Here is a 26907-nt window from a genome sequence, read left to right on the forward strand (position 1 = left end):
ACTTTGTTAATCATTCTGAATTTATTTTCAGTTTCCTCTAAAATTGACTTAGGAGAGTAAATTGGAAAGAGAAATCAATAAAAGCATAGATGGCTTGTGGCTTCTGTAAAATAAATAATAAGTTTAAGGCACTTATGATTGTAAAGTAGAGGAAATTCAAAGTAATGTGATCAATAGTTACATGATTGCTTTTTCCTCTAGCGATGGGCTCCAGCCACATCTCAGTGTCAAGGACATGATTGTTTCTGTTTTCCACCTTTGTTTTTTCATTAGTTAAATGTCATTTTTGTTTCCTTGGTACCTGTTTTCTTCCATTGGAAGTGAACTCTTTAGAGCACAACTAGATGCTGCTCAAACAAAGCAAACTGTATTTATTTACCGTGGTAAAGCAATAAAAATGTGTCATGCAATTAATGCAGCTCCCAACAGTGCCAAATACTTGCCAGAATATTCCTTACACAGAGATGGGACAGACTCCCACATTAATAACCGGCCTTTATTTCCAGCCTGGGTAGAGGGGGACTGGCCGTTTGGATGCTGTTTATGGGGAGCAGGTCTCTCACTGACCATCTGTCTACTGCAGTTGAGCTCACTCAGGGACCTCCTCATTTGTGTATCAGTAGTTTGTCTCTACAGGATCCAATGGGGTGAGTTTTGTGGCACTGAGTGCCCAGGCCATGCTCTCACTCTACCCCCTTCTTCCTTCATTCATTTTGTCCTTTCTGTCTTTGCTATGTCTTTGCTACCTATTACTTGTGTGGTTCACAACATCTCCTTCATCTTGCAGTAATTGTCCCAGTTGGCCCAAGACAAAGGAATCTGGGAGAGTTCCTGTCTGAGGGAAACCTTTTATCATTTTTTGAGATGTTATAGAGAGAAATGACAAGCATTAATAATTATTGTTGTTGTCGGAAACATAAAGGGAGAGATAGATTTTTTTCTTTGTTTTTGGAACATACTCAGAGAGAAGTTTTATGTTAAAGGGTAATAGAAAAAGAAGAAATGATGAAATTTAGACTCCATGAGAGGACCAGCTTTTTGACCAATCAGAAAGGTGAATAGTCAGATACAGTATATCCTTTGATGAAAGATCTTTCTGCAATAAAGAATAAAATGTGTGTCTCTAGCAATAGTCAACAGTATTAAACTACCTTGCTAGTACTCTGTGATGAAAATGTTCAATTACGGGGCCGGAGAGATAGCATGGGGGTAAAGCGTTTGCCTTTCATGCAGGAGGTCATCGGTTCGAATCCCGGCATCCCATATGGTCCCCCGTGCCTGCCAGGAGCAATTTCTGAGCCTGGAGCCAGGAATAACCCTTGAGTACTACCGGGTGTGACCCAAAAACCACAAAAAAAAAAAAAGAAAATGTTCAATTACTTTTATATTCAGGGGTATTTTCACTGATTTAAAAAATATCAAATAAATTAATGGATGATAGAGGAAAAACTCAAAAATTATGCTCATATTTATGTTAATGATATTTCTTCTAATCAAATTAATATATTTCTAACTTGTGTCTTCTATAAGGGAATGATTCCTACTTAATTAGTCCATTGTTGATGAATCTGCTAAAGACAAATAAAAAAATGTTTATCCTTCTTCAAGAGTTCAACTATTGGTATAAACTCACAAAATTTTCATTGTGCTTTCAATATGTATTTATTTTTCCACCCCTTCCATCCAGGGCATCTCTCTCTTCCTTCCCCAACCCTCCCTAACCCCATTTCTTTTTCTTTTTCTTTTTTTTTTTTTGGTTTTTGGGCCACACCCAGCGGTGCTCAGGGGTCACTCCTGGCTCTCTGCTCAGAAATAGCTCCTGGCAGGCACGGGGGACCATATGGGACACCGGGATTTGAACCAACCACCTTTGGTCCTGGATCGGCTGCTTGCAAGGGAAACGCCACTGTGCTATCTCTCTGGGCCCATGAAGCAACTTCTTATGCCCTTGCAAACCTTGGCTTAATTTTAATTTTTATTTTATTTATTTATTTATTTATTTATTTTTGCTTTTGGGTTGGCCTCACTTTCTGCCTCTCTTATGGTATCATCAGAGACTCACTCTGTGAGAGAAGTTCTTCAGTCCTTTATTGGGACAGTTGTACACTGCTGAGGAGGGAGAGGTCAGCATAAAATAAGAAGAGGAACTCTGAAAGACCTGCCATGAAGCCCACACATATATTCTGAGGGAATGCCACAAGCCCTGTGTAAATAGAATAGAGACAGAGTAGTTGCTTGGAGAGTTAAGTAAAACTGGAGAAACAAGGCAACTGCAGTAGGGCTATGAGATGGAAACATGGAGGTGTGGCAAATGGATGGCATGTGCACACACCTTCATATATGTGTGTGTGCAGACAGCATACCCATGGGTGTGTGTATGTGTGTGATCAGTGTCACCTTATCATTTATGAAACAAAGATACAACTAGCTATGCTCGAAGGCACCTCGATTTCTGTTTAATGAAGCCTCTTTGTCAACTTTGTTCAACTTTTAGACCTTCAGGGTCTCTTCTCCATCCATGTCAGTGTTTTAAAACAACTGAATTCTAAGGAACCCTCCTGTCAGGATTGGAATTCAGTGGCTGTATTTTCTTGTCCACTAAACAGAAAACTAAAGGGAAACAAGTGACTTTATCTGCCTACCAACAGGAGCTTCCAGCACATTTCATTCCCCAGTGTCTACTTATTTATCTCTTAGTATAAGGAAGCTTCCAGAAGCCACTACCTGTGGTTGAACATGAGAAACAGTGAACCGGGGGATGCATGCAATACCAGCAGCTTTTCTCTGGCTGCAGAGCCATGTCTGTCTCTGAACTGAATAACATACCAAGTGGAGAGTAATCATGGGGCAAAAACTATTAGTGATAGTAATGGGATTAATAATAATTGGGGAACAGCACATTTAATGAGGAAGGCAGAAGCTTTGGGATATCATAAATGCAAATTTTCAGTCTGTTAGAAGCAACAGCACTTTACCTAGACTATACTTTCCATGTCATATCTTTTGATTTTTTAAATAATGAGATTATTTTTCTTACTCATACAAAGAAAAATTGCCAGGGCCGGGAAGGTGGCGCTAGAGGTAAGGTGTCTGCCTTACAAGCGCTAGCCAAGGAACGGACCACGGTTCGATCCCCCGGCGTCCCATATGGTCCCCCCAAGCCAGGGGCGATTTCTGAGCACATAGCCAGGAGTAACCCCTGAGCGTCAAACGGGTGTGGCACAAAAACCAAAAAAAAAAGAAAAAGAAAAATTGCCATCAGGCAAATGCTTTTGTCTCAGTTGTCATGCAAAAAATGCATTCTAAAATTATTTTCCTCAATTATTATTAGACTTATAATGAAATTATTTTCTTTTAACATGTTCAGAGGAAAATGGGTAAAATCAAGTTTCAAGTTCTTTTCTTTAGGCAGATAATGTTGTTTATTGTATTTGTTTTGGTGTCATTGAGTTGTAAGATCTTCCTGTCTTGTTTCTCCCTGTCATTGCTCTTGCTTTCATTTAGAAAAGTAAACATGGCCACAGAGAGAGTACAAGGTTAAGCACTTACCTTGCATGCTGCTTACCCTGGTTTGCCACCCTGCCACTGCATATGATCCCCTGAGTTCCACAGGAGTGACCCCTTAGTCCAGAGCCACAGCCCTAAGCATTGCTGGGTATGACCTGAAAACCAAAAAAGAAGAGAAAGGAATAGAAAAAAGAAATTGGGTGCCATAGCGATAGCACAACAGTAGGGCATTTGCCATGCACGCAGCTGACCCAGGACCAACCTGGGTTCGATCCCCAGCATCCCATATGGTCCCCCAAGCCTTGAGCAATCAATTTCTGAGTGTTCAGGAATAACCCCCTGAACATCACAGGGTGTGACCCAAAAACCAAAACCAAAACCAAACAAACACACACACACATACACACACACACACACACACACAAAACAGAAAAAAATAGAAAAGAAATTGTGGGGCTGGAGAGAGCACAGCAGTAGGGCGTTTGCCTTTCAAGCGGTTGACCCAGGACCAAATCCCGGTTTGAATCTCGGGATCCCATATGGTCCCCCGAGCCTACCAGGAGTGATTTCTGAGCACAAAGCCAGGAATCACCCCTGAATGCCGCCGGTGTGGCCCAAAACAAACAAACAAAAAAGATAGAAATTTGTTTTTTTTTTAATACTATTTTGTATTTAAACACCTTGCTTACAAACATGATTGTGGTTGGGTTTCAATTATATAAGATGACACCCCCCATCACCAGTGCAACATTTCCACCACCAAAGTCCCAAATATCCCTCCTCCCCTCCCCGCCCCACCTGTACTCTAGACAGGCTTTTTATTTCCCTCATATGACCAAACGGGGAAGTCCAAGGGGTGAAGTAGTTCTCGGGTTGCTCATAAGAATCCCAAGCTAAGGCAGATTTCACAAGTGTGTGTGTATATGTTTGTGTGTGAGAGAGAGGCAGTGAAAGAGAAAGAGGGGGAGAGAGAGAAAGAGAGAGGGATGCCTCATTGTGATTCTCTGCGGCAGAGGCAAGCCCAACTTACTGGACATGGGCTCCCTGATGATCAAACCCATCCAGCGTGTGATGAAGTACCCCCTGCTGCTGTGCGAGCTCCGGAACTCCACCCCAGCCTCACACCCCGACTTTAGAGCCCTGGAGGATGCCTTTGCGGCAGTGAAGGACATCAACGTGAACATCAACGAGCTGAAGCGAAGGAAAGACTTAGGTACGGAGACCAGAGGGAGCCCAACATGGTGACGTCCCTGTACCCACTTCCAAGCACAGAAGGTCTGACCATAGGTGATGGTTGGAGACATTGTGAGCATTTTGTGTGCAGTGTAGACTGGGAGGGGAGTATGGTTGGCATGAGAGTGGCTGAGCATACACACACAGACACATGTGTGCGCATGAAGATGCATACACACAGTCTGAATAATAGGAGCAGTAGAAATTACCTTTTTTTTTTTTTTTTTTTTTGGTTTTTGGGCCACACCCAGCAGCGCTCAGGGGTTACTCCTGGCTATCTGCTCAGAAATAGCTTCTGGCAGGCATATGGGACACCGGGATTCAAACCAACCACCTAGGGTCCTGGGTTGGCTGCTTGTAAGGCAAACAACTGCTGTGCTATCTCTCCAGCTTCAAAATTATCTTTTTTAAAACTTTATTGATTGGTTGGTTTCTGGACCATAGCTGGCAGTGCTCAGGGATTACTCCTGGCTCTGCACTCAGAAATCGCCCCTGCAGGCTGGAATGACAGGAATCAAACTGGGTCCCTCCGGGGTTGGCCTCATGCAAGGCAAAAGCTCTACTACTGTGCTCTCTCTCCAGCCCCAGAAGAAATGATCTCTAAGGTAGATAAAGTCCAGAAAAGTGGCTCAGCTAATGGAGTTGGGACTCCATCTCAGACCCAAAGTCTCTTGTCCTTGGACACACTGACTCTTTGTTCCTAGGGTCTTGATCCAGAGATGCAGGTAGGAAATGAAGGATGTATAAAAGTGTTTCCCAACACCCACTGGTTCTGTTCTGCAGGAAGTTCCTGAAACCTGGGCATCCTGTTTCTGACCACTGCTGGGGTGGGTGTGGTCCAGGTGACCTGGGCCAGGTATGGGCAGCGGAATGTTCTTCTATGGGTGGCGGTGTGAACCATGAGGACCAATACTGGGTCACACACATCCCAAGATGCAGACTTCAAGCTATCTCTCCATCTTCCATTTCAGTCCTGAAATACAGGAAGAATGATGAGGATGAGTCGCTCAAGGACAAATTGTCTAAGCTGAATATCCACTCAATTAGCAAGAAATCGAAAAGAGTGACAAATCACCTAAGGCTTCTTACCAGGGGCGAGTCCCAGGTACTATATCTCCCCAAGCTACTACAAGCATCTTCCCCAGGCAGTGAGAATGCTCATGTGTGCATGTTGGTACACATGTGTGGTTGTGGGGGGCATAGAGTGTCAGAACCCAGCTTTTTCTGACTCTCTGGGTGGTCTTTGTGCTATCTGGGGCTGGTGCTTCTACTCAGGAGGTAAAAGAGAGGCTAGACTGGTCCCTGGCGCTGACAGGAGTGGGCACCATCTTGCCCTAGGCTGTGCCCTTTCCATTCCTTTCCTCTGCCTTTTTTGTTTTATTTTGGAGTCACACCTGGCAGTGCTCAGGGTCCATATGAGATTCTGAGGTCAAACCTGGTTGGCTGAGTGCAAAGCAAATGTCCTCCCCTCTGTGCTATTGCTCTAACCCAATCTCTCCTTCCATTTTTTAAAAATTTCAGTTTCCCTTTGGAGCTCCTGTAGAGTCCCATCTTGACTTTGCCTGTGTGCGGAACCATCTGGCACATACAGATATTTCTGCGATCCCTCGTGGGGAGCCTGTCAGTGCTTGTTGTGTGGCCTGATTTGAACCACTTTCATGCAGGGCCTTTGGAGCAGTGGGGGGGGGGGGGATCTATTAGCAGCAGATTTGCCAAGGACAGATCCCAGAGCTCCAGCTCCAAATCCCAGACTCTTCAGAGTGTGAGGAGCTGGTGGCCTGGAGGGAAGCCATAAGCACCATTTGAGGGTCACAAGAGAGCAACAAGAGAGCAACCAATGCCAAGGAATTCCAGCTGTGTGACGGCTGCTTCTTCTGTCACTACATTTCTGGCTTCTGTCTCCTGTGTATTGACCTATTTCCACCACAGAACTAAGGTATTTAGTAAACCAGAAACAACTGTGCTGTGAGTCAGTGACACACTAGATCCATTTTTTAGTCCCTGTCCCCTTTCTCAAAAGTGTTTGCAGCTTCTTGGTTACATTAGGAGAAGTGACTGCCTCCTGTCTCATGTGCCCCTTGTGCCACTGGCTGATGCTGTCTCTTCCAGTCTTGGCACCAGTGATGTAGGCAAGAGTCCATCAGTGGAGTTTGAGGACAGATTCTAACCTCTCCACAGTGTGTGCCTCACTTAATGCTGGGCACAGAGAGAGCTTCAGGATGGGATTCTGAGTATAGACAAAGTGCTGTGAGGTGAGGAAGATGGTTCATGAGGAAAGTTGCTGACGCTCTTTGGAAGCCCTCAGAATGTCTTAGTATGACTGGGCCCTTCAGTGTATCTATCTGTTATCATCACCTTCTGTGGAGTCACTTCCTGAGGGGATGCCTTTTCACTTCCCACTGGGGCAGAATATACAAATGGTGTCTGTCACATTATGGATTTTTGTTTTGATGTCCTGAAGAAACTTGTTGGCATGATAGTGACACTCTCAGGGCTTGCTGTGCTTTCTGACTAAAAAGGGCCCAGCCAGTATCATGTCTTTCAAGAACACGGTTCCAAGTCTTTAGCTGCAAGCATCCCTCACACCACACCAATGTTCCTCCACTGCAAATCAGCTGGAGCCAGAGCCTAGGATTTTCATGCCACCTCTACATCCCAGGGTTTCTAGAATTATCTACACTGGTGACTCACACACACGTTTGACCTGGAGGGTGCAAGGGACCCCTCTCTGGGCCATAGCAGCCTCTCTCCTCCCATGCTTGTATAGAGTCTCCAGCCCTATGGCCAGCATTGCCCTTTTTACTGCTCTATGTCAGGGTGGTTCTTCCAATGACTACCCTATCACTGTGTGTCATTCTATGAAGCTGGGACATCTATGGTGTGAGCTCAGAGGAAGGGGCATCCAGGCTGTCCCCCAAAGACAAGATATTGCACAGTACTTAGTTGGGCATTCCTGGGAGAAAACAGTGGCTTCCCTACACCACATAGCTGGAGCCCAAACAGTTGTGCATTCCCCCACTTCCACTGTAATCTGGCTCCTGGCCCAAGACAACCCTGTTGAGGAACAGCAGGGCCAGTATTCATTCTGGGCAGACTTTGGTCAAAGCCATTCGCTCCCATCACATATTGTCATCAGCTTCTGAGATTTCTCCATTCGCCCACAGTTTATATAGTCTGGAGAGACATTAATTAAATTTCTTTTCCCTTAATCTCTGGAGGGGATTTCACTCCCCACTTAACCAGAAAGGCAGCCTGTTTAAGCGGGAGAGAGAGGAATCTTCTGTGGCCTCTTCTATGCCTGTCAACACCATAGGCAGCTGTTAACTGGAGTCGAGATGTCTGTGAATCCCAGGAAGGCTCCCTCCATCCTTCCCACAGAGACGACACAGGTGGGCAAAGAAGCTCTGGATTCAGACTGTCTGTCCAGCAGTTCCTCCTCACACCAGCCACAGCCAGGAAATTTCTCTACCCTCATAGGACTCAGCATAGTGACCTGGCTACCATTAGAGAGACACCTAAAGCTATTTCCTGTGCAGGGCTCACTCATTTCCTTCTTCTATAGTCCTCAGATATAAGTGTTGCTCAGAAGATGCCCCAGGGCCTAGTGCTACCCAGTTGAATTTTTTAAATTTTTAATGAGGATTCTGGTTTTTTTTTTTTTTTGCACTTTATTGAGGACTATTTATTTATTTATTTAGATTTTTGGGCCACACCCAGCAGTGCTCAGGAGTTACTTCTGGCTCTGCACTGAGAAATTGCTCCTGACAGGCTTGGAGGATCATACTGGATGCTGGAGATCAAACCCAGGTCTGTCATGGGTTGGCAGCATGTAAGGCAAACACCCTACCACTGTGCTATCACTCTGGCCCTCGCTCCCCAATTTTGTACTGTGCTATTCCCTAAACATCACCCCCACCTACTTGGTGGAAGCTGCATCATTTTCATGTCTCTATCTGAGCTTGTTCCAAGGCCCAGAAATGAGGTGCTCCACACACTCACTTCCTATTAGTGCCCATTCCCATCCAAAGCCACCAGCCAAGGAGCTTGGCCAGTGTGGTCTACACTGGGGTGGGGTTCCATCAGGAAGTGGGTATAGGGAGGAAAATGTACCTCCTGTGTTCTTATTCCTACAATGGAATTGATTTTAGTACCTGCCCAGAGGGTTGTAAAAAGGACTAAAAGGTAGGCAGGGCTATTACGGAGTCTGGGACATCATTCCAATACAAGTTGCTTTCTACTGTAAGAAAAACACACTTAATCTCACATACTTGTAACCCATTCATGGACAGAATTACTTAAGCAATTCACTTGTCTTCTGAGAGCTCATGGGAGGGAGCAATTAATTTTCCACAATGGCAAGAGTAGGAATTGGAGGAAAAGAATCCACAGAAGGAAGTCACATTTAAGCTCAGCCTTAAATAAAGAAACAGGATTTTGCAAAACAGAAAAGGACAGCTGCATAGACCCCAAGAGAAAGTGTCTGGGCTGAAGCTTGGCCAGAGAGAACTGAAATGGGAAATGACTCTCCAGAAACTCTTCCCTTTTCGATCATCTGGGCCCAGGCACGATGGGCCTAGTAGAGACGCCAGTCCTTGGAAATAGCATGGAAGAAACTGCCTTAACCTGTTACTGCATCAAGCTGGGGTTGTGTTTCGAGCAGCTAAAACGGGTGGTGTTGAATCTGTGTGTAGTACAGAGAATCAAAAAAGCTTTCATATGAATTAGGGGACCTGACAGAGAAACCCAAGCCTTACTTTCAGCACATGGGTCCGGGGCAACATCCCAGTGCAGGCTTCATTAGGGTTCGTGAGTTGTTGCTCACTCACAAGTCTGGGTTTCATCTTCTCTCCCAGCCACTATGATTGCTAGGAAATCCTGGTCATCTCTGTTAGCAACCACAGACTCCTGGCTGTGAGGAATCACCATAGTCTGAAAGCAGGAGGTTTCAGACACCAGACAAAAAAGGCATGGGGAAAAAAAAAAGAGAAAAGAAAAGGCATGGGGACTGTCTCACCACTGGACCCTTGTCACTGATATGACATGCCACCTTCCTACCTGACTGCTGAGATCACATCTGATGAAGAATTACTGAGCTTTTACTAGTTAAATGGGGTGCGGAATAGCTGCAGAACACATTCCAGTCAGGAATGTAGCCTTTGTTTTTATAAATTATTTTCAGTCTATCACTGTAATTTGAGTCAATGGCACATATGCTTGAAGATGACAGGGATGTGGCAGGCTGCTGTGGGGCTGTCTGTGTGGTGATCCCGTCCAGAGCATGGCACTGTGGGCAGGCCAGTAAGTGTGGTGTGAGCCAGCCAGCCCCAGCCGCAACTCTGGGCTGTGCCAGGCAGGCATGAAGACCTGGGTGGTGTTTTGTTGGTTCTTTTCTTATTTTTTATACCTACATCATTTGAGTTATGAGAACTATTTCAATGTTCTTTATATTGCAGGTGAAAGATAATACATTCAACAGAGAGGAGAAGCTCTTTCGATCTTTAGAAAAGACTGTGAGGCTCTGTGTGAAGAACACATCCTCCTGTTTCCAGCACACACAGGTAGGTGAGGCCCTACACATGGAGAACACATGGAGGTGCTGTGACTGTGGTTCTGAAGACCCTGTGCCCACCCCAACCCCTCATGGAGGTGCCATGTTTGTGGCTCTGAGGAACCTGTGCCCTCTCTCTTTCCTGCCTTGACTGTAGTTCTGAGGAACTCGTGTCCTCTCTCTCTCTCTCTCTCTCTCTTTCTCTCTCTCTCTCTCTCTCTCTCTCTCTCTCTCTCTCTCTCTGTCTCTGTCTCTGTGTGTGTGGGGGTGCCAAGACTGGTTCTGAGGAGCCCGTGTCCCCTTCTCTTTTGTGGAGATACCATGAATGTCCCCCCTTGATGTGGAGATGCTTATGACTATAATTAGGAGAATAAATTAGTGTGGCAGCCCCTTAGTGGCATGATGATACTTCTGCCTGCAAACAGCCAGTGAAGGAGGCCAAGGGCGGATGATTTTGTTTTTTCTTCTCCATTCTCTAAACAGCCCCTCCAAAGGATCTGTGGGGGCACTAGCCCACTGGCTTGTGGTGTCAGCCTCACACTCTCCTATGGTGGTGGTGAGTTCAAATTGTGAGTAAGGGGCATCCCTTTCTGCTGAGTCAACACCCCTTGGCACATCATGAATAGGCCTGGAGGAGCAAAGGGGCAAATGAGCAAGAGAGCAAGTAAAATGTGGATGTCACCACACAAAAAAGACACAGAGTGTTGTATATGAAAATATTTCCATAAGATTATCCTTTGCCTGTTGTCCCACCTTGACCCTCCAGGTGGGGGCGCTGTTGAGAGCCAAATAAATAGCTTAGGTTTGGGGGTCTTTTGCCAGAGTTGGCTGGCTGGCTCGAGGTGTGTTTTGGAGCTAGTAGCAGGCTGACAAAGGACTCTCTTCGCCCAACCTTTTAACCCTTAACCCTCCTGGCTGTGTGGATTATTTGCCGCGGATAAATATTACCAAGATCTCCCCACGAAAAGGGACAACGGGATGGGAATCAATTTCTCATTCTGGGACCTATTTGTGGATTCACAATCATCCAACAAAGGATTTAACTGCACACCTTTACCACAACAGAGCACCCCAGCAGGCCTCAAGACCACAGTCTACACAGACTGCAGCCACCTCTGTGTTCTCCAGGTGGAGTTTGGAGAGTCTCCCACAGTTCTGATTGATATGAACTATGACTCAGTCCCAGGGAGGGGGCTCACCCATGAAAGAGCAGGGTTGGAGGACAATGAATGCTGAGGCACAATCTGAAGTACCGTGTGTGATTGTCTGCACCACCTGCTCCCTCTCAGCAAGTGAAGACACAGATTCCACAACCACATTTATGGGCTTCCTGGGCCTTCTCCTGCACCAACCAAGAGTCAGAGATGTTCCCAGCCTGTTCAGTATTTCTGGTGCTCATAAGACCTCTCAGTGAGCTGACCTGGTGTCTAGTAACAGCCTGACCAGGAGTCTTGACAGAACTTTAGGGATTTACACATGAGATTGCTTCTAAATAGCCCCTTTCCTATTCCTCAGGGATTTTTTTCCCTGGAGATCTTCTGATGGTGTCTTTGTCAGCCTTGGGAATGAGCATGATATTAGCCTCATAAAAGGAATTCAAGTTGATTCCTGTCTTTTCAAGAGCCTGAGGATCAATAGTAGTAATTCGTCTCTGGATGTTTGATAGAATTCGCCTGTAAAGCCATCTGGTCCTGGGCTCTTTTTTTTTTTTTTTGATGGGGGTTGGAGGAAGGACCACACTCGATGATGCTCAGGGGTTATCCTGGGGTTACTTTCTGGCTGTGCATTCAGAAATAGCTCCTAGGTTGGGGGACCATATGGGATGCCGAGGATTGAACTGAGGTCCATCCTGGGTCAGCCGCATGCAAGGTAAGCACCCTACCATTGTGCTCTGGTCCTGGACTTTTATTCTAGGGGAGTTTCTTTTTTTTTGTTTGTTTTTGTTTTTGGGCCACACCCTGTGACACTCAGGGGTTACTCCTGGCTATGTGCTCAGAAGTTGCTCCTGGCTTCTTGGGGGACCATATGGGACACCGGGGGATCGAACCGTGGTCTGTCCTAGGCTAGCGCAGGCAAGGCAGGCACCTTACCTCCAGCGCCACTGCCCGGCCCCTCTAGGGGAGTTTCTTAATTACTGTTTTAATTTCTTTAGCTGTGATGGGCCTGTTTAGGCTTTCTACTTTCTCCTTATTAAGTCTCGGGAAATGATATTTTTCCAGGAATCTGTTGATTGTGAGTTCTCTAATTTAACTGAGTTCAGTTGTTCATAATAGGTCCTCATGATGTCTTGGATTTCTTGAGGTTCTGTTGTAATCGCTCCCCTTTCATTTGTGATCCTATTTATTTGGGTGTTTTCCCCCCCCCTTTTTTTTTTGTGAGTCTTGCACCCGATTGTGTTTGAGTGGCTTTGCTTTTGTCTTTCAGGAGGCCATGCCACTCGCTCTGCAAATAGTGATGGAGCTCCAGGCGCTCTCATGCAGCAACAAGGAGGAAGAAGAGGAGGAGGAGGAGAAGGAGGAGAGAGTGAAGGAGAAAGAGGCAAAGCAGGGGTCTGTGGAGGTCCCTGGCCATGCACCCAGCCCCTGGATTGACTTTGTAAGTCAAACAGAACATGGACACACACAGTATTGTTCTGTGGTTTTGAATTGTGTTCACTGTTATTTTTTTCTAGCTTGGAATAAGACATGCACTAAGGTACGCTCTAGTGTCAAAATCAGATTTAAAGGGGATTTAAATCCATGTCCTTCCTCTCTTTGTAGAGGTGCTGTGACTGCAGTTCTGAGGAGCCCACATCCCCTTTCTCTCTTTCTGTGGAGGTGCCAAAGTAATGACCCGGTGACCAAAGCAATGTCCCATCCAGAAGCAGAAGCTTCTTTCTACTTGCTACTTGACCATTTGTCTGCTGCTTTCAGTTGTTCTAGCATCTGGGGGTTCCAGTTGGTTTTCTTTTGGGGGGGGGGCATATATACCAATGCTTAGGGATTACCCTTGGCTCTGTGCTCAGAGCCACCTGGTGGTGTTTGGGGGACCATATGGGATGTGGGGGTTCAAGCCTAGGCTCCCACACGCAAAGGAAGAGGTCTCTTCCTGTACTATGGCTGCAGTCCCAAGAGGCTCTGCTTTAAATCCTTGGAGGACACTGTGGCCAGGTCTTCCTAGAACTGGTTAAAGACAGCCCCCACTTCCCAGCTGGTCCTCTCTGGCTCTGACCGGTGCTCTCCCTCACAGGCAGCCCAGTGTCAGCGGCTGGTCCTCACCCCACTGTCAGCGCTGCTCGCCCTCTTCCCAGGGCCCCAGAAGCTCATCCAGAAGCGCTATGACAAGCTGCTGGATTATACCAGCACGCGGTTGCGGGCACCGGGCAACCAGCCCGACCTAGCCCGGAAGGAGTATGAGGCTCTCAATGCGCAGCTGCTGGAGGAGCTGCCGGTGTTCAACCGTGCTGCCCGAACCGTCCTGCTCAACTGTCTTCACAGCCTCCTGGGCCTCCTGCAGGAGCTGGCGAGGCTGGCACAGCAGGCATACTCGGCCTCACTACCCGTGAGTTGGCCCCCGAGCTGCTGCATGTGGCCCTAAGCTCCTTCTCCTCCTACCTATCCCCTCTGTCCACCTCTTCTCAGAATTGACTCCTGACTCCTCTCCTCCTGGTCCTCATTCCTCTCTCTCTCTCTCTCTCTCATCCAAAACTATTGGGGTATGACTTGACCATCCCCTCTACAGGGCCCACCATCAGCCTCGAGCTCACCTGACATCCAGAATCGAGTCCTAGAGGAGGTTCAAACTCTGAGTTTTGTCAAGGACAACAATGCCACCTTCATTGAGAGGAAGCTTAGTTTTGAGAAGAAGAAACCACTGCCAGCTCTGGTGAGTGTGTTAACAACTGGCGGCGAGGGCCTGTGTTTGGCTCAGAGCTGAGCCATTCCCCATCCAATTTCCTGCGCAGTGAGTCACACAGAATTGTAGTTTCTGGTCTATTTGCTTGTTTCACTCTGAGCTCTGGAGCCATACTCCACACTGGCTTCTACCTGCTCCAGTGCTGGACACACTTAGGTGCTGGAGTTGAGAGTGTAAGTAGACACACTCTGGAGCCTCTGGACACTTAACGTCCCCTTCCTTCTTCAGCCGGAAACGCCCCGTCAGACAGACACGCACCGCTCCAAGCTCCTGGCCACCTATGCATTGGAAGAGCTTTACCAAGCCAAGCGGAAGTGCAACGCCTCCCAAGAGTGTGATATCAACCTTCTGGAAGGGGACCTGGTGGCCGTTATGGAGCAGAGGGACCCACTGGGCAGCACCAGCAGGTGGCTGGTTGACACTGGCAGTAAGAGCTATTTCTGTTCCGCTTGGCACAGCACAAGCCCCTGTGCAGTGGCATCCCTGGGGCTCATGTGCTCCTGGCCAATGACTGGGCTGGGTGCCCTCATTCAATTTCTCTTCACCTCTCTCCCCTCCCTTTCCCGCTCTTTCCCTCCTTTCCATTTCATGTCTTCCCTTCCTTCCCCTCTTCTCCCTCCCTTTCCTTCCCTTTTTTTCATCTCCCACCCCACCTCTTCTCCTCACTATCCCATCCTCTCGTTCCCTTCCCTTCCTCTCTCCCCTTCCCTTCTCTTCCTCTACTTTCCTTCCCCTCCCCTCTTCCTTTCCTTTCCCTTCCTCTCCCCTTCCCACCCTGCCTCTACTCCTTCTCCCTCCCCATTTTTCTTCCCCAGCTGTGAAAGGCTACGTGTACTCCTCCTTTCTGAAGCCCTACAACCCGTCCAGAGGGCGCCGGGTGGATGACAGCAGGTTCTGCGATGATGACTTCGAGGACATCAGCCTGTTTGTGTCATCGAGGCCGGCCAGTGAGAGCATGATGGGCACCCCAGAAGGCAGCAGCATCAGTGACAGCAGCTCCTCACTCAGCAGCACGTGCGGGAAGTGTGAGACCAATGGCACAGACCCGATGGGCTTCCAGGAAGCAGAGGGACAGGTCAGAGCATGTCCTAGGGGCTTCTAGGTAGTTGGGACCTGGGGTAGGCAGCACTCTGCTCTGAGAGCCTCTGCTGGGTGCCTCCATCTGATTGCCAAGTTGCATATCGCGGGAGGAGGAACTGAGTGAGCACACACTGGACAAATGGAGACAGTTCTGCCATCATCTGTGGTCAATATGGCCTGGCCCAGACCAGGTCTGGCTGCTCAGAGGGTCCCTGACTTGCTAAGAATTGCCTACCTGGGAGGCCTCCAGGAATGGCATGTGACCAGTAATCCCACTTCTGCTACTCGAACTTCTGCCCCCACCCCACCCCCCATTCCTGCACAAGTGATCAGTGGACCCTAGGCTAGGGCCTTCTCGCTGTCCCAAAGAAATGTCAATATGCTGGACCTTGAGGGATAATTCTGACCTTATTGGCTACCTCTCTAAAATCCCTGCCATTCTCCTGTAAGTGAATGTCTTCCAGGAGGGAAATACTGTCCTACTCCTGACTGGGTTCTGTATAATTTGCTCAACAAAGCAGGGCTCGTCTCAGGATTAAGCTTTGATTCTGCTATCAAGGAGCCAGAGAGATAGTACAGGGGTGTAGTTCTTGCTTGGTCTCTGCTGATCCATGTTCGATCCCCAGCACTGCCTGCATTCCCTGAGCACAGATCGAGGAGTAAGTGCTCTAACCCTTGTGCCATCTTTTCAGTTTCACACATACTTGTTAAGAGAGGAGCAAAAAGCAACATTCCTGAAGATTGAAAGAAAAAAAGAGCCTTTTTTTGTATGTTGGTTTTTGTTTTTTGGTATTTTTTTGGTTTGGGGCCACACCCGGTAGCAGTTACTCCTGGCTCTGCACCCAGAAATTTCTCCTGGCAGGCTCGGAGGACCATATGGAATGCCGGGAATCAAACCCAGTCTGTCCTGGGTTGTCCATGTGCAAAGCAAATGCCCTATTGCTTTGCTATCACTCCAGCCCCAATGAAGAGGCCTTTTTTCTTTTTTAACATAGTCTAAACCACTTTGGCTTGAGCTACCAATACGGTAGTGTTGGCTTTGCAACTTCTTTTTTTTTTTTTTTTTGGCCACATTCAGTGGTGCTGGGGGTTAATCCTGGCTCTGTGCTCAGAAATCACTCCTGCTTGTTTTGGGGGGCCACAGCAGTGTTCAGGGATTGTTCCTGGTTTTGCACTCAGAAATTGCTCCTGGCAGGCTCAGAGGACTATATGGGATACCGGGAATCGAACCCCTGTCTGTCCCAGGTCGATTATTTGCAAAGCAAATGCCCTACCACTATGCTGTCTCTCCAGCACTCAGAAATCACTCCTGGCAGGAGACCATATGGAATGGTGGGAATCAAACACAGGTTGGCTGTATACAAGGGAAATGCCCTCCCACTGTGCTATCACTTTAGCCCCATTTTAGAAGATTTTTAATCTGGGGAGATTGCAGTATGTTGCTATTTGTAGAGACAGATGAAATAATAAGGAGGGTTGAGAAGGTAGTGGTTTGGCTTGCTTAGGAGGAGTGGGGGGGGGGATTTGCTTCACATGCAGAGCCAGAGAATGCTGGGAATACTGGTTATAAATTACAGTGTTGAGGAGTTTTACAATGGGACTGAATGAGCTAAATGCAGACCCAATAATACATGGAAAAGGAAAGTCTGGGGTTGTAGTCACAGAATATTGTTCATCAATTGAGCCAGAACTTTGCCAAGAAGGAATGCAGAGAAGCCACACATAAGACTTTTTAGTGATTTTCAAGAGAAAAAGAAAAGACTGTAAGATTAGGGTCCTTACATGAAATGTAAGTTTGTTTTTTTTTTTGTTTTTTTTTGGTTTTTGGGCCACACCCGGTGACGCTCAGGGGTTACTCCTGGCTATGCGCTCAGAAGTCGCTCCTGGCTTGGGGGACCATATGGGACGCCGGGGGATCGAACCGCGGTCCGTCTCCTAGGCTAGCGCAGGTAAGGCAGGCACCTTACCTCGAGCGCCACCGCCCGGCCCCCGAAATGTAAGTTTTAAGACAGTTTTAATGTAAAAAAAAAAGACAGTTTTAATGTATCAATACATATGAACCATGAAATCTAGAAAGATATAGGATAGAACAATAAAATAATACCAGGGGTGGAGCAGGTGAGTCTAGCGGGTAAGGCACTTGCCTTGCATGTAGTTCACTGAGTTCCATTCCCAGCACCCAATATGGCCCCCAGAGTCTGGCAAGAGTAATTCCTGAATGCAGAATCAGAAGTAAGCTTTGAGTATCACAGGGTGTGACTGACCCCAGATCAAACAAATCAAATAAATGAGACAAGATAGTTGCTCCAGGGGCTGGAGCAGTGGCACAGCCGTCAGACATTTGCCTTGCATCTGTCTGACCTAGGACAGACCGTGGACTGATCCCCAGGCATCCCCTATGGTCCCCCAAGTCAGGAGCGATTTCTGAGTGCATAGACAGGAGTAACCCCTGAGTGTCACTGGGTGTGCCCCCCCCAAATTACTTCAATGAGAAATTCTTCCATTCTCTTCCCTTATCAATCTAATATCATTGATGAATGTCTCTTTAAAAGCTTCCCTCTGAAGTACCTGTTTTATGTTCAGGGGAGGCAAAAATGGATTATATAGAATCTGAAAATGCTCATCCTAAATTAACTATCGACCTTGATCAGCTGAGATATTGAATGTATAGGTTATAACTCTGTATATTTTATAGTTTAATGAAAATCTATATTTCTAAGATATAAGCACCACTATAATGTCCTATCAAATAAATTGATGGTAGAAGGCTTATATTTCCTTGGAGAGCAAGAGCCAGAGAGAAAGACCACCACCAACATACAGGAATCATCTGTTTGCTGAGACATCGAGAGCTGCTTCGGTGCAGAATGTCAGTTTCCTATCACAGTGATGCAAGCCAAGTAACCAGGATCCATACAGGTCCCAGGGGTCTCTGAAGCTGAATCAGAGGGTGACAGATCCCTGAATCTGCCACACACCAGTTCTACCCCCGTTCCTGTGAATCTAGTCAGTGGTTCACTGGTTCACAGAACATGGAGAGACTTAATTTTACCAGTAATGTTTTTAATAATAGCATTTATTGAGGGAGGAGAAATGGCACAGGGGCTAGATAACCTTTAGTAGGTCTCAGGGTTTACTTCTGGCTCTGCACTCAGGAGGTCATTCCTGGTGGGGATTAGAGGGTACCATGCGGGGTACCGTAATTCAAATTGGGGGTAACTATAAACAAAACAAGTGCTTTAAAATTTTCAGTCAAGGGCCCGGAGAGATAGCACAGAGGCGTTTGCCTTGCAAGCAGCCGATCCAGGACCAAAGGTGGTTGGTTCGAATCCCGGTGTCCCATAGGGTCCCCCGTGCCTGCCAGGAGCTATTTCTGAGCAGACAGCCAGGAGTAACCCCTGAGCATCGCCGGGTGTGGCCCAAAAACCAAAAAAAAAAAAAATTTCAGTCAAAATGTTTTAAAGAAATATTACAGCATATATATATGTTACATAAAGTATTTGGTTCCAAAAGGATGCAATTACTTTTTGTTTGTTTGTTTGTTTGTCTTTGTTTTTGGGTCATACCCAGCTGCGCTCAGAGATTACTCCTGGCTCCACGCTCAGAAATCGCCCCTGGCAGGCTCAGGGGACCATATGGGATGCTGGGATTTGAACCACCGACCGACCTGCTGGATGCAAGGCATGCACCTTACCTCCATGCTATCTCTCCGGCCCCGAATGCAATTACCTTTAATCAGCATACCAATATTTGTATATTTGAGAGGTATTTAAAAATATTTAAACACTAAACAACAACAGAAACAGCAGCAACAAGAAGAATTTGGTTTGGGGCTGGAGCAGTGTACAGTAGTCCAGCAAGGAATTGCTTTGCACGTGGCCAACCTGAATTCAATACTCAGCATCCCAAATGGTCCCTGAAGTCCTGAGTGCAGAACCAAGAGTAACCCCTAAGTATTTTTAGGAGTAACTCCTTCCTCAAAAGGGGGAAAATTTTGTTTCTCTATTGTTAGAAGAAATAGACCCAGCACAGGGTGTTAATTATATAGTGGGGCCCAGGAGCACAGCTAGCCCTGAGGCTCGGGCTTCGTTGTTCTCCAAGTCCAGGGGATTCATGCTGGGAAAGACATGTTAGTATCATAATTTCAAGGCAAGTTCAACTAATTAGTCCAAGATGAAAGAACAACTTCAGACTGTGTGGCTGCATAGCTCCTGACTAAGGAAGTCACTTACCTTATTCCTCTTCCCAGCATGTGTTTCCCATGTTCAGCTGGCACATCTGTCCTCTTGGTTACCGATGGAAACTCACACCTCAACCAATGGCTCTGGCTCATAACTCACTAAAGAGTGTAGACAGATTGTGTTAGGGATTTTTACTACATGAACTTCCCTTGGTAATTTCTTTTCACTATCTGGGTTGTAATTTCTCTGATCATATCACATTTAGTTCTTAATTACATATGATGAAATGAATAAGTGTTGCTAGTTAATTGCTTAATTTATATAATAATTATTTTATTATCAGTCTTATGTTTTTAGTGGAAAATAATCGTTTATTTGGAGGCTACTTATGCACCAGATATTTATGAAGTGCTCTCTCTTTTAAAAATATAATTATTTATTTAAGCACAATGATTACGAACATTTCTTAATTGGATTTCAGCCATAAAATACACATGCCCCTTCACTAGTGCAACTTTCCCGCCACCATTGTCCCCCCATTTCCTGCCTTCCTGTTTTAGAGACAGGCAATCTATTTCTCTCAATATCATTGTCATGGTAGCTGTTAGTTATTTCTCTAATTGCACTACTCTTTGTGATAAGCTTGTTATCATTGGCTGTTCCTTCCAGCTCGCAACTCTATTGTCTCTGAGTGTTATTATAATACTGTCGTTTATTTTTCTTAAATCCCACAGATGAGTGAGACTATTCTATGTCTCTCTAACTCTGACTTATTTCACTCAACATAATAGTCTTAAATCCATTCATGTACAAGCAAATTTAGTGACTTCATTTCTTCTAACAGCTGCATCGTATTCCATTGTATAGATGTACCATAGTTTCTTTAGCCACTCATTTGTTATTGGGCATCTGTGTCGTTTCCAGATTCTGGCTATTGTAAATAGTGCTGTGATAAACATAGGAGTTCAGAGGGCATTATTGTATTGTGTTTTTGTGGTCCTAGGGTATATCCCTAGGAGAGGAATTGCTTGATCATGGGGAGCTCAATGTCCACATTTTTAAGGAATATCCATATTGTTTTCCAAAAAGTCTGGCCTAAATGGCATTCCCATGAGCAGTGAATGAGAGTTCCTTTCTCCCCAAATTCATACCAGCACTGGTTGTTCTTGTTCTTTGTAATGTGTGCCAGTCTCTGGGGTGTGAGATGATATCTCATTGTTGTTTTGATTTGCATCTCCCGGATGATTAGTGATGTGAAGCACTTTTTCATGTGCCTTTTGGGCATCTGTATTTCTTCTTTAAGGAAATTTTTGTTCATTTCTTGTCCCCATTTTTTGATGGGGTTAGATGTTTTTTCTTGTTAAGTTCTGTACATCTTAGATAATAGCCCCTGATTTGATGAGTGTTGTGTGAATAGTTTCTCTCATTTCATCGGTGACCTTTTTACCTTAGTCACTGTTTTCTTTCAATTGCAGAAGCTTCTCAGTTTAATGTAATCCCATTTGTTTATCTTTGCTTCCACTTGGTTGAAAGTAGTGTTTCCTCCTTGAAGATGCCTTTAGCTTCAATGTCATGGAGTGTTTTGCCTATGTTTTCTTCTATATGCCTTATAGTTTTGGATCTGATATCGAGATATTTAATCTATTTTTTTTGACCTTTGTACATGGTGTTAGAGGTCTAAGTTTGGTTTTTTGCATGTAGCTGACCAATTGTCCCAACACCACTTGTTGAAGAGGCTTTCATTGCTCCATTTTGCATTTCTTGCCCCTTTATCAAGAATTAATAGATTGTGGGCCAGAGAGATAGCACAGCAGTATTTGCCTTGCAAGCAGCCGATCCAGGACCTAAGGTGGTTGGTTCGAATCCCGGCATCCCACATGGTCCCCCGTGCCTGCCAGGAGCTATTTCTGAGCAGATAGCCAGGAGTAACCCCTGAGCACCGCCGGGTGTGGCCCAAAAAGAAAACAAAAAAAAAGGGGGGGGCCAGAGAGATAGCATGGAGGTAAGGTGTTTGCCTTTCATGCAGAAGGTCATCGGTTCAAATCCTGGCATCCCATATGGTCCCCCGTGCCTGCCAGGAGCAATTTCTGAGCATGGAGCCAGGAGTAACCCCTGAGCACTGCCGGATGTGACCCAAAAACCACACACACACAAAAAAAGAATTAATTGATTGTAAGTCTGAGGGTCATTCTCTGAATATTCAAATCTATTACATTGGTCTAAAGGTCTGTCTTTATACCAACCAAAAGAGATCCAAAGAAAAGCACTCCAAGGGGCAGAAGCAATAGCACAGTAGTAGGGCATTTGCCTTCATGTGGCTGAACCAGACAAACCCTGGTTAAATTCCTGGCATCGCACATGGTCCCCGAGCCTGCCAGGAGAGATTTCTGAGCACAGAGCCAGAAGTAACCCCTGAGCACTGCTGGGTGTGGCCCCCAAACCTAAATAAATAAATAAATGTTTAAAAAAAAGTAAAAAAAGAAAAAAGAAAAGCACCCCTAGACACATCCTAGTCACAATGATGAACCCCATAGGTAGGGATAGAATACTGAAAGCAGCAAGATCAAAAAGAAAAATTACATTCAAGATATATCGCAGACTTGTCTCTAAAAACTCTCAAGGCCTGAAGGCAGTGGTGGGATATAATGACAAAACTCAATGAAATGAATGCATCACCAAGAGTACTTCACCTAGCCAGACGTACATTCAGGTTTGAAGGAAAAAGACACAGTTTCATGGATAAACAACAGCTTAGAAACTTTACAGACTCAAAACTAGCCTCAAAGGAGGAACTGAAAGGTCAACTTTAAGATAAGACAGATCAAGACATACCAAACTCCTACCAAAAGATGACACTAAATCCCATGACAATCATCTTTCTCAATGTCAATAGACTAAGTGCACCTGTTAAGAACACAGAGTGACAAAATGGATCAAAAAGCTGAATCAACTGTTTTGCTACCTACACAAAACACATCTGTATAGCCAGAATAAACACAGACTCAAAACCAAAGGTTGAAGGACAATTATTCAAGCAAACAACTCTCTTTTTTTTTTTTTTTTGGTTTTTGGGCCACACCCGTTTGACGCTCAGGGGTTACTCCTGGCTATGTGCTCAGAAATCGCCCCTGGCTTGGGGGGACCATATGGGACACCGGGGGATCGAACCGCGGTCCGTCCCACGCTAGCGCTTGCCAGGCAGACACCTTACCTCTAGCGCCACCTTCCCGGCCCCAACAACTCTCTTAAAATGGCTGGAGTGGTCATACTATTTTCAGATGACACAAATTTTAGACTTAAAAAAGTTATAAGGGACCAGGATAAAAATGTCCTAATAAGTAAGGGATATGTACAACAGGAAGAAATCACACTCCTAAACAATACACACCCAATGAGGGACCAGCAAATTATTTAAAACAACTACTGAGAAACTTGAAGGAAGATATCAATAACAACACAATAATAGTGGGAGACTTCAACACTGTCTTGTAACCACTTGATAGGACAACCAGGCTATCAAGACTATACTAGCACTGAAAGGAGCAATGAAGAAATTGGCCTATTACATATATGTAATACATTTTATAACATATAACACTATATTGATAATTAATAATATTATTATATACTTAATAATAATATAATATATTTTATATATAGGGCTCTCCAACCCCAGAAAACACATTCTTCTCTAATGCACATGGCTCATTCTCCAAAATAGATCACATGCTAGTCCACAAAACATACTTACATAAAATAAAGTTGATATAAATTGTACAAAATACCTCTGACTATGATGCACTGAAATTAGAAGTGAATAACAAGAAAAGAGGAAAAAAATTAACTCCTGGAAATTAAACAGCTCGCTACAATTTTCAGGCTTTTCCAGGAAATTAAAGAAACATAAACACTCCCAGATAGTTTTTATGAATGTTAACATTACTCTGATACCAAAACCAGACAGAGATGCAACCAAAAAAGAAAGCTACAGACCAATATCCCTGATTAATACAGATGCAAAGATCCTTAACAAAATCCTAGTGAATAGGATCCATTGCCACATCAAGGTCATACACCATGACCAAGTAGGATTCATTCACAAATAATGATAGAGAAGAATTGGACATTAAAAAACAATCCATGGGGCCGGAGAGATAGCGTGGAGGTAAGGCATTTGTTTTTCATGCAGAAGGCCATTGGCTGGAGAGATAGCGTGAAGGTAAGGCATATGCTTTTCATGCAGAAGACCATTGGTTCAAATCCCAGCATCCCATTTGGTCCCCCATACCTGCCAGGAGCTATTTCTGATAGTCTAGCCAGGAGTAACCCTTGAGCACTGCCAGGTGTGACCCAAAAAACAAAACAAACAAATGAAAAAAAACCAATCCAATTCACAATAACACCACAGAAATTCAAATACCTTGGCATCAACTTAACTAAAGAAGTGGAGGACCTCTACAAAGGAAAGTATAAAAAATAGTTTCAAGAAATAAAAGAGGACACAAGGAAATGGAGACATATACCCTGCTCATGGGTTGGGAGGATTAACATAATTAAAATATCAATATTTCCCAAAACATTGTACAGATTTAATGCAATCCCTCTAAGGATACCCATGACATTCTTCAAAGAAGTGGATCAAACAATCCTGAAATTCATTTGGAACAATAAACACCCACGAGTAGCTAAAGAAATCCTTGGGGAAAGGAATATGGGAGGCATCACTTCCCCATCTTTAAATTTTACTACAAAGCAATAATCATTAAAACAGTGTGGTACAGGGGCCAGAGAGATAGCACAGTGGTAGGGTGTTTGCTTTGCATGTAGCTGACCTGGAATGGACCTGGGTTCTATTCCCAGCATCCCATATGGTCCCCCATAGTCTGCCAGGAACAATTTCTGAGCTCAGAGCGGGGAGTAACCCCTGAGTCCCCTTGAGTGTGGTCCAAGAACAAAACAAACAAACAAACCTGCATGATACTGGAATAAAGTGCTCTCTTGAGGTTAGGGGAAACTTCACAATAGGTTTCATGAGTTTTCTTTAGGCCTGTGCAAATATTAAAATGTTATATTGTCAGATAGTTTTGGAAACTCTGAAATTAGTAAAAAAAAAAATGTCATCCCTAATTTCACCATAAAGACTAAGAGTAATAATAGCCATTTTGTTTGTTTGTTTGTTTGGTTTTTGGGCCACACCCATTTGACGCTCAGGGGTTACTCCTGGCTATGCACTCAGAAATCGCCCCTGGCTTGGGGGGACCATATGGGACGCCGGGGGATCGAACCACGGTCCGTCCTACGCTAGTGCTTGCAAGGCAGACACCTTACCTCTAGCGCCACCTTCCCGGCCCCAATATCAGCCTTAATGTATCTTTTTTGCTTAATATTTTATCACAAGCATTTTCATAGATGTTAGTTTTATTTTTGTTTGTTTGTTTTGTTTTTGGGTCACACCTGGCAGCACTCAGGGGTTACTCCTGGCTCTATGCTCAGAAATCGCTCCTGGCAGGCTCAGGGGACCATATGGGATGCCGGGATTTGAACCACCAACCTTCTGCATGCAAGGCAAATGCCTTACTTCCTTGCTATCTCTCCAGCCCCCATAGATGTTAGTTTTAAGAAACACCACTTTTAATGTTTACACATTAGTAAATTTGTAAATTGAGATGTTAAAGATCTAGAAGTGATTATCTTCTGAAACATTTGTGTTATTTTCCTTTTTTTTTTTTTTTTGTTTTGTTTTGTTTTTTGGTTTTTGGTCACACCTGGCAGAGCTCAGGGGTTACTCCTGGCTCTACACTCAGAAATTGCTCCTGGCAGGCTCAGGGGATCATATGGGATGTCGGGATTTGAAGCACAGTCCTTCTGCATGCAAGGCAAATGCCCTACCTCCATGCTATCTCTCCGGCCTCTTCACATTTTATTTATCTTACTAAGGGGAATAATATTGAACAGATATCTCTGTCAATTTTTTTTCTGTTCTGCACAACATATTCTTAGAGCTTTCATTAAATCAGAAAGAATTAACATGAAAAATATCTTTAAATAGAAACAAGCAACTTGTCTTGAAGCATAAAGAGCCCATCTGCCCCCAGCGACAATGGCCAAGCTCGCTCCCCTCTCCTCTGGGCTACTCTTACTAAGACAAATGCAACAGAACAATTTGGGCAACAAGTGTGACTTTGAAAAATGAAATACTACAGTGTTACTGGGAAAGGCCCAAAAGCCTTTCTTTCTTACAACAGCTAATTTTAGAGACTGCCATTTTAGGTGTTGTTTCCAATAACACCCTTTGCCTCTTTGTCTAGATTTTCTATGCAGTTCATGCCTTCGAAGCCCGGAGTGACCATGAACTCAGCCTTCAGGAATACCAAAGAGTCCACATCCTTCGGTTCTGCGACCTAAGCGGCAATAAGGAATGGTGGTTGGCTGAAGCTCAGGGGCACACGGGCTACGTGCCTGCCAATTACCTCGGGAAGATGACCTATGCCTGAGAAAAAGGTTTTGATTTTTCTGACAAGTTGTTGATAGCTACCTCATAAGACAGACATGACATGGGCCTTCAAGTCAAGAAAGTGCCACACTCCAAGTATCACTGAAGGAAGATCCCCTCACATAGGTGATGTCCTAGGGACTGGGAAGGGCTCATGGTGAGGGAAGCAGTGGAGAGTTCCAACAACCAAGGTCTCTCTTGGACGTGATCAGTGTGCATGCAGACACCATACATATGTGTAACTGCTTATAAATAAGCTCTATTCATGTTTGCATAAACCAGGAATATAGTAAATATGCCTGAAAAAACTAGTAAATCAACCACCCACAACAAGCCTTCGCTTGGAGCTTATCTTTGGTCAACTCAGAGTGAATGCCCTGAGTTTACCTGGCCCATGAGCCAACCCTCCCTCAAACCAGACATAACATCACTGTTTATGTGTCAATAAACTTGACAGACACAATGAGGAGCATCTTCAGGTCTGTCTTATACTACCGTGAATAACTATTCCTTAAAAAACATCAAGAGGCAAGAGAGATAGTAGAATAGGTGTAGCATTTGCCTTGCACACAACTGACATGGGTTTGATTCCTGGCATCACATGTTTAGTGTCCAGACCTCACCTGGAGTAATCCCTAAGTATAGAACCAGGAGTAAGGTGTGGCCTGAAAATAAAACAAACAAAAAATCAAGGGGCTCCAAAAACACTTATGATGTTAGCTGCTTCTCTAGTAGCTAAAAATGAGGTGCACACATTTTTATTTTATGAACATTTTCCCAAACATTTTTGAAATTGAAGTTGTTTAAGAACTATCCTCCATGTTTGTTAATGATACTTTAATGAGGAATTAATTTTGGATTACTCAATCATTAGGATGAGGAATGGAAAATGTGTGTTCTGAGCCAAAATGTAAATACTTTTAGTTGCCAATTTGTAGGGAGATGGGCAGGCATTGATAATAACACTTGCT

General features: G+C 44.9%; 1 protein-coding gene across 1 annotated transcript in view; it reads left to right on the plus strand.

Annotated features, from left to right (window-relative positions):
- The window catches only part of ARHGEF38 (Rho guanine nucleotide exchange factor 38), an 83767-nt gene extending 57830 nt beyond the window's left edge, over positions 1-25937 (plus strand). Inside the window, exons 6-14 of the mRNA XM_049786542.1 lie at positions 4521-4720; positions 5712-5845; positions 10194-10298; positions 12713-12883; positions 13517-13828; positions 14009-14152; positions 14411-14609; positions 14998-15257; positions 25752-25937. Coding sequence (XP_049642499.1) covers positions 4521-4720; positions 5712-5845; positions 10194-10298; positions 12713-12883; positions 13517-13828; positions 14009-14152; positions 14411-14609; positions 14998-15257; positions 25752-25937 — 1711 coding nt within the window. The remainder of the gene's footprint in view (positions 1-4520; positions 4721-5711; positions 5846-10193; positions 10299-12712; positions 12884-13516; positions 13829-14008; positions 14153-14410; positions 14610-14997; positions 15258-25751) is intronic.
- Positions 25938-26907: the final 970 nt, after the last annotated feature.

This window comes from Suncus etruscus, chromosome 14 (genome assembly GCF_024139225.1).
Source record: "Suncus etruscus isolate mSunEtr1 chromosome 14, mSunEtr1.pri.cur, whole genome shotgun sequence".
In the NCBI taxonomy this organism is placed as follows: Eukaryota; Metazoa; Chordata; class Mammalia; order Eulipotyphla; family Soricidae; genus Suncus; species Suncus etruscus.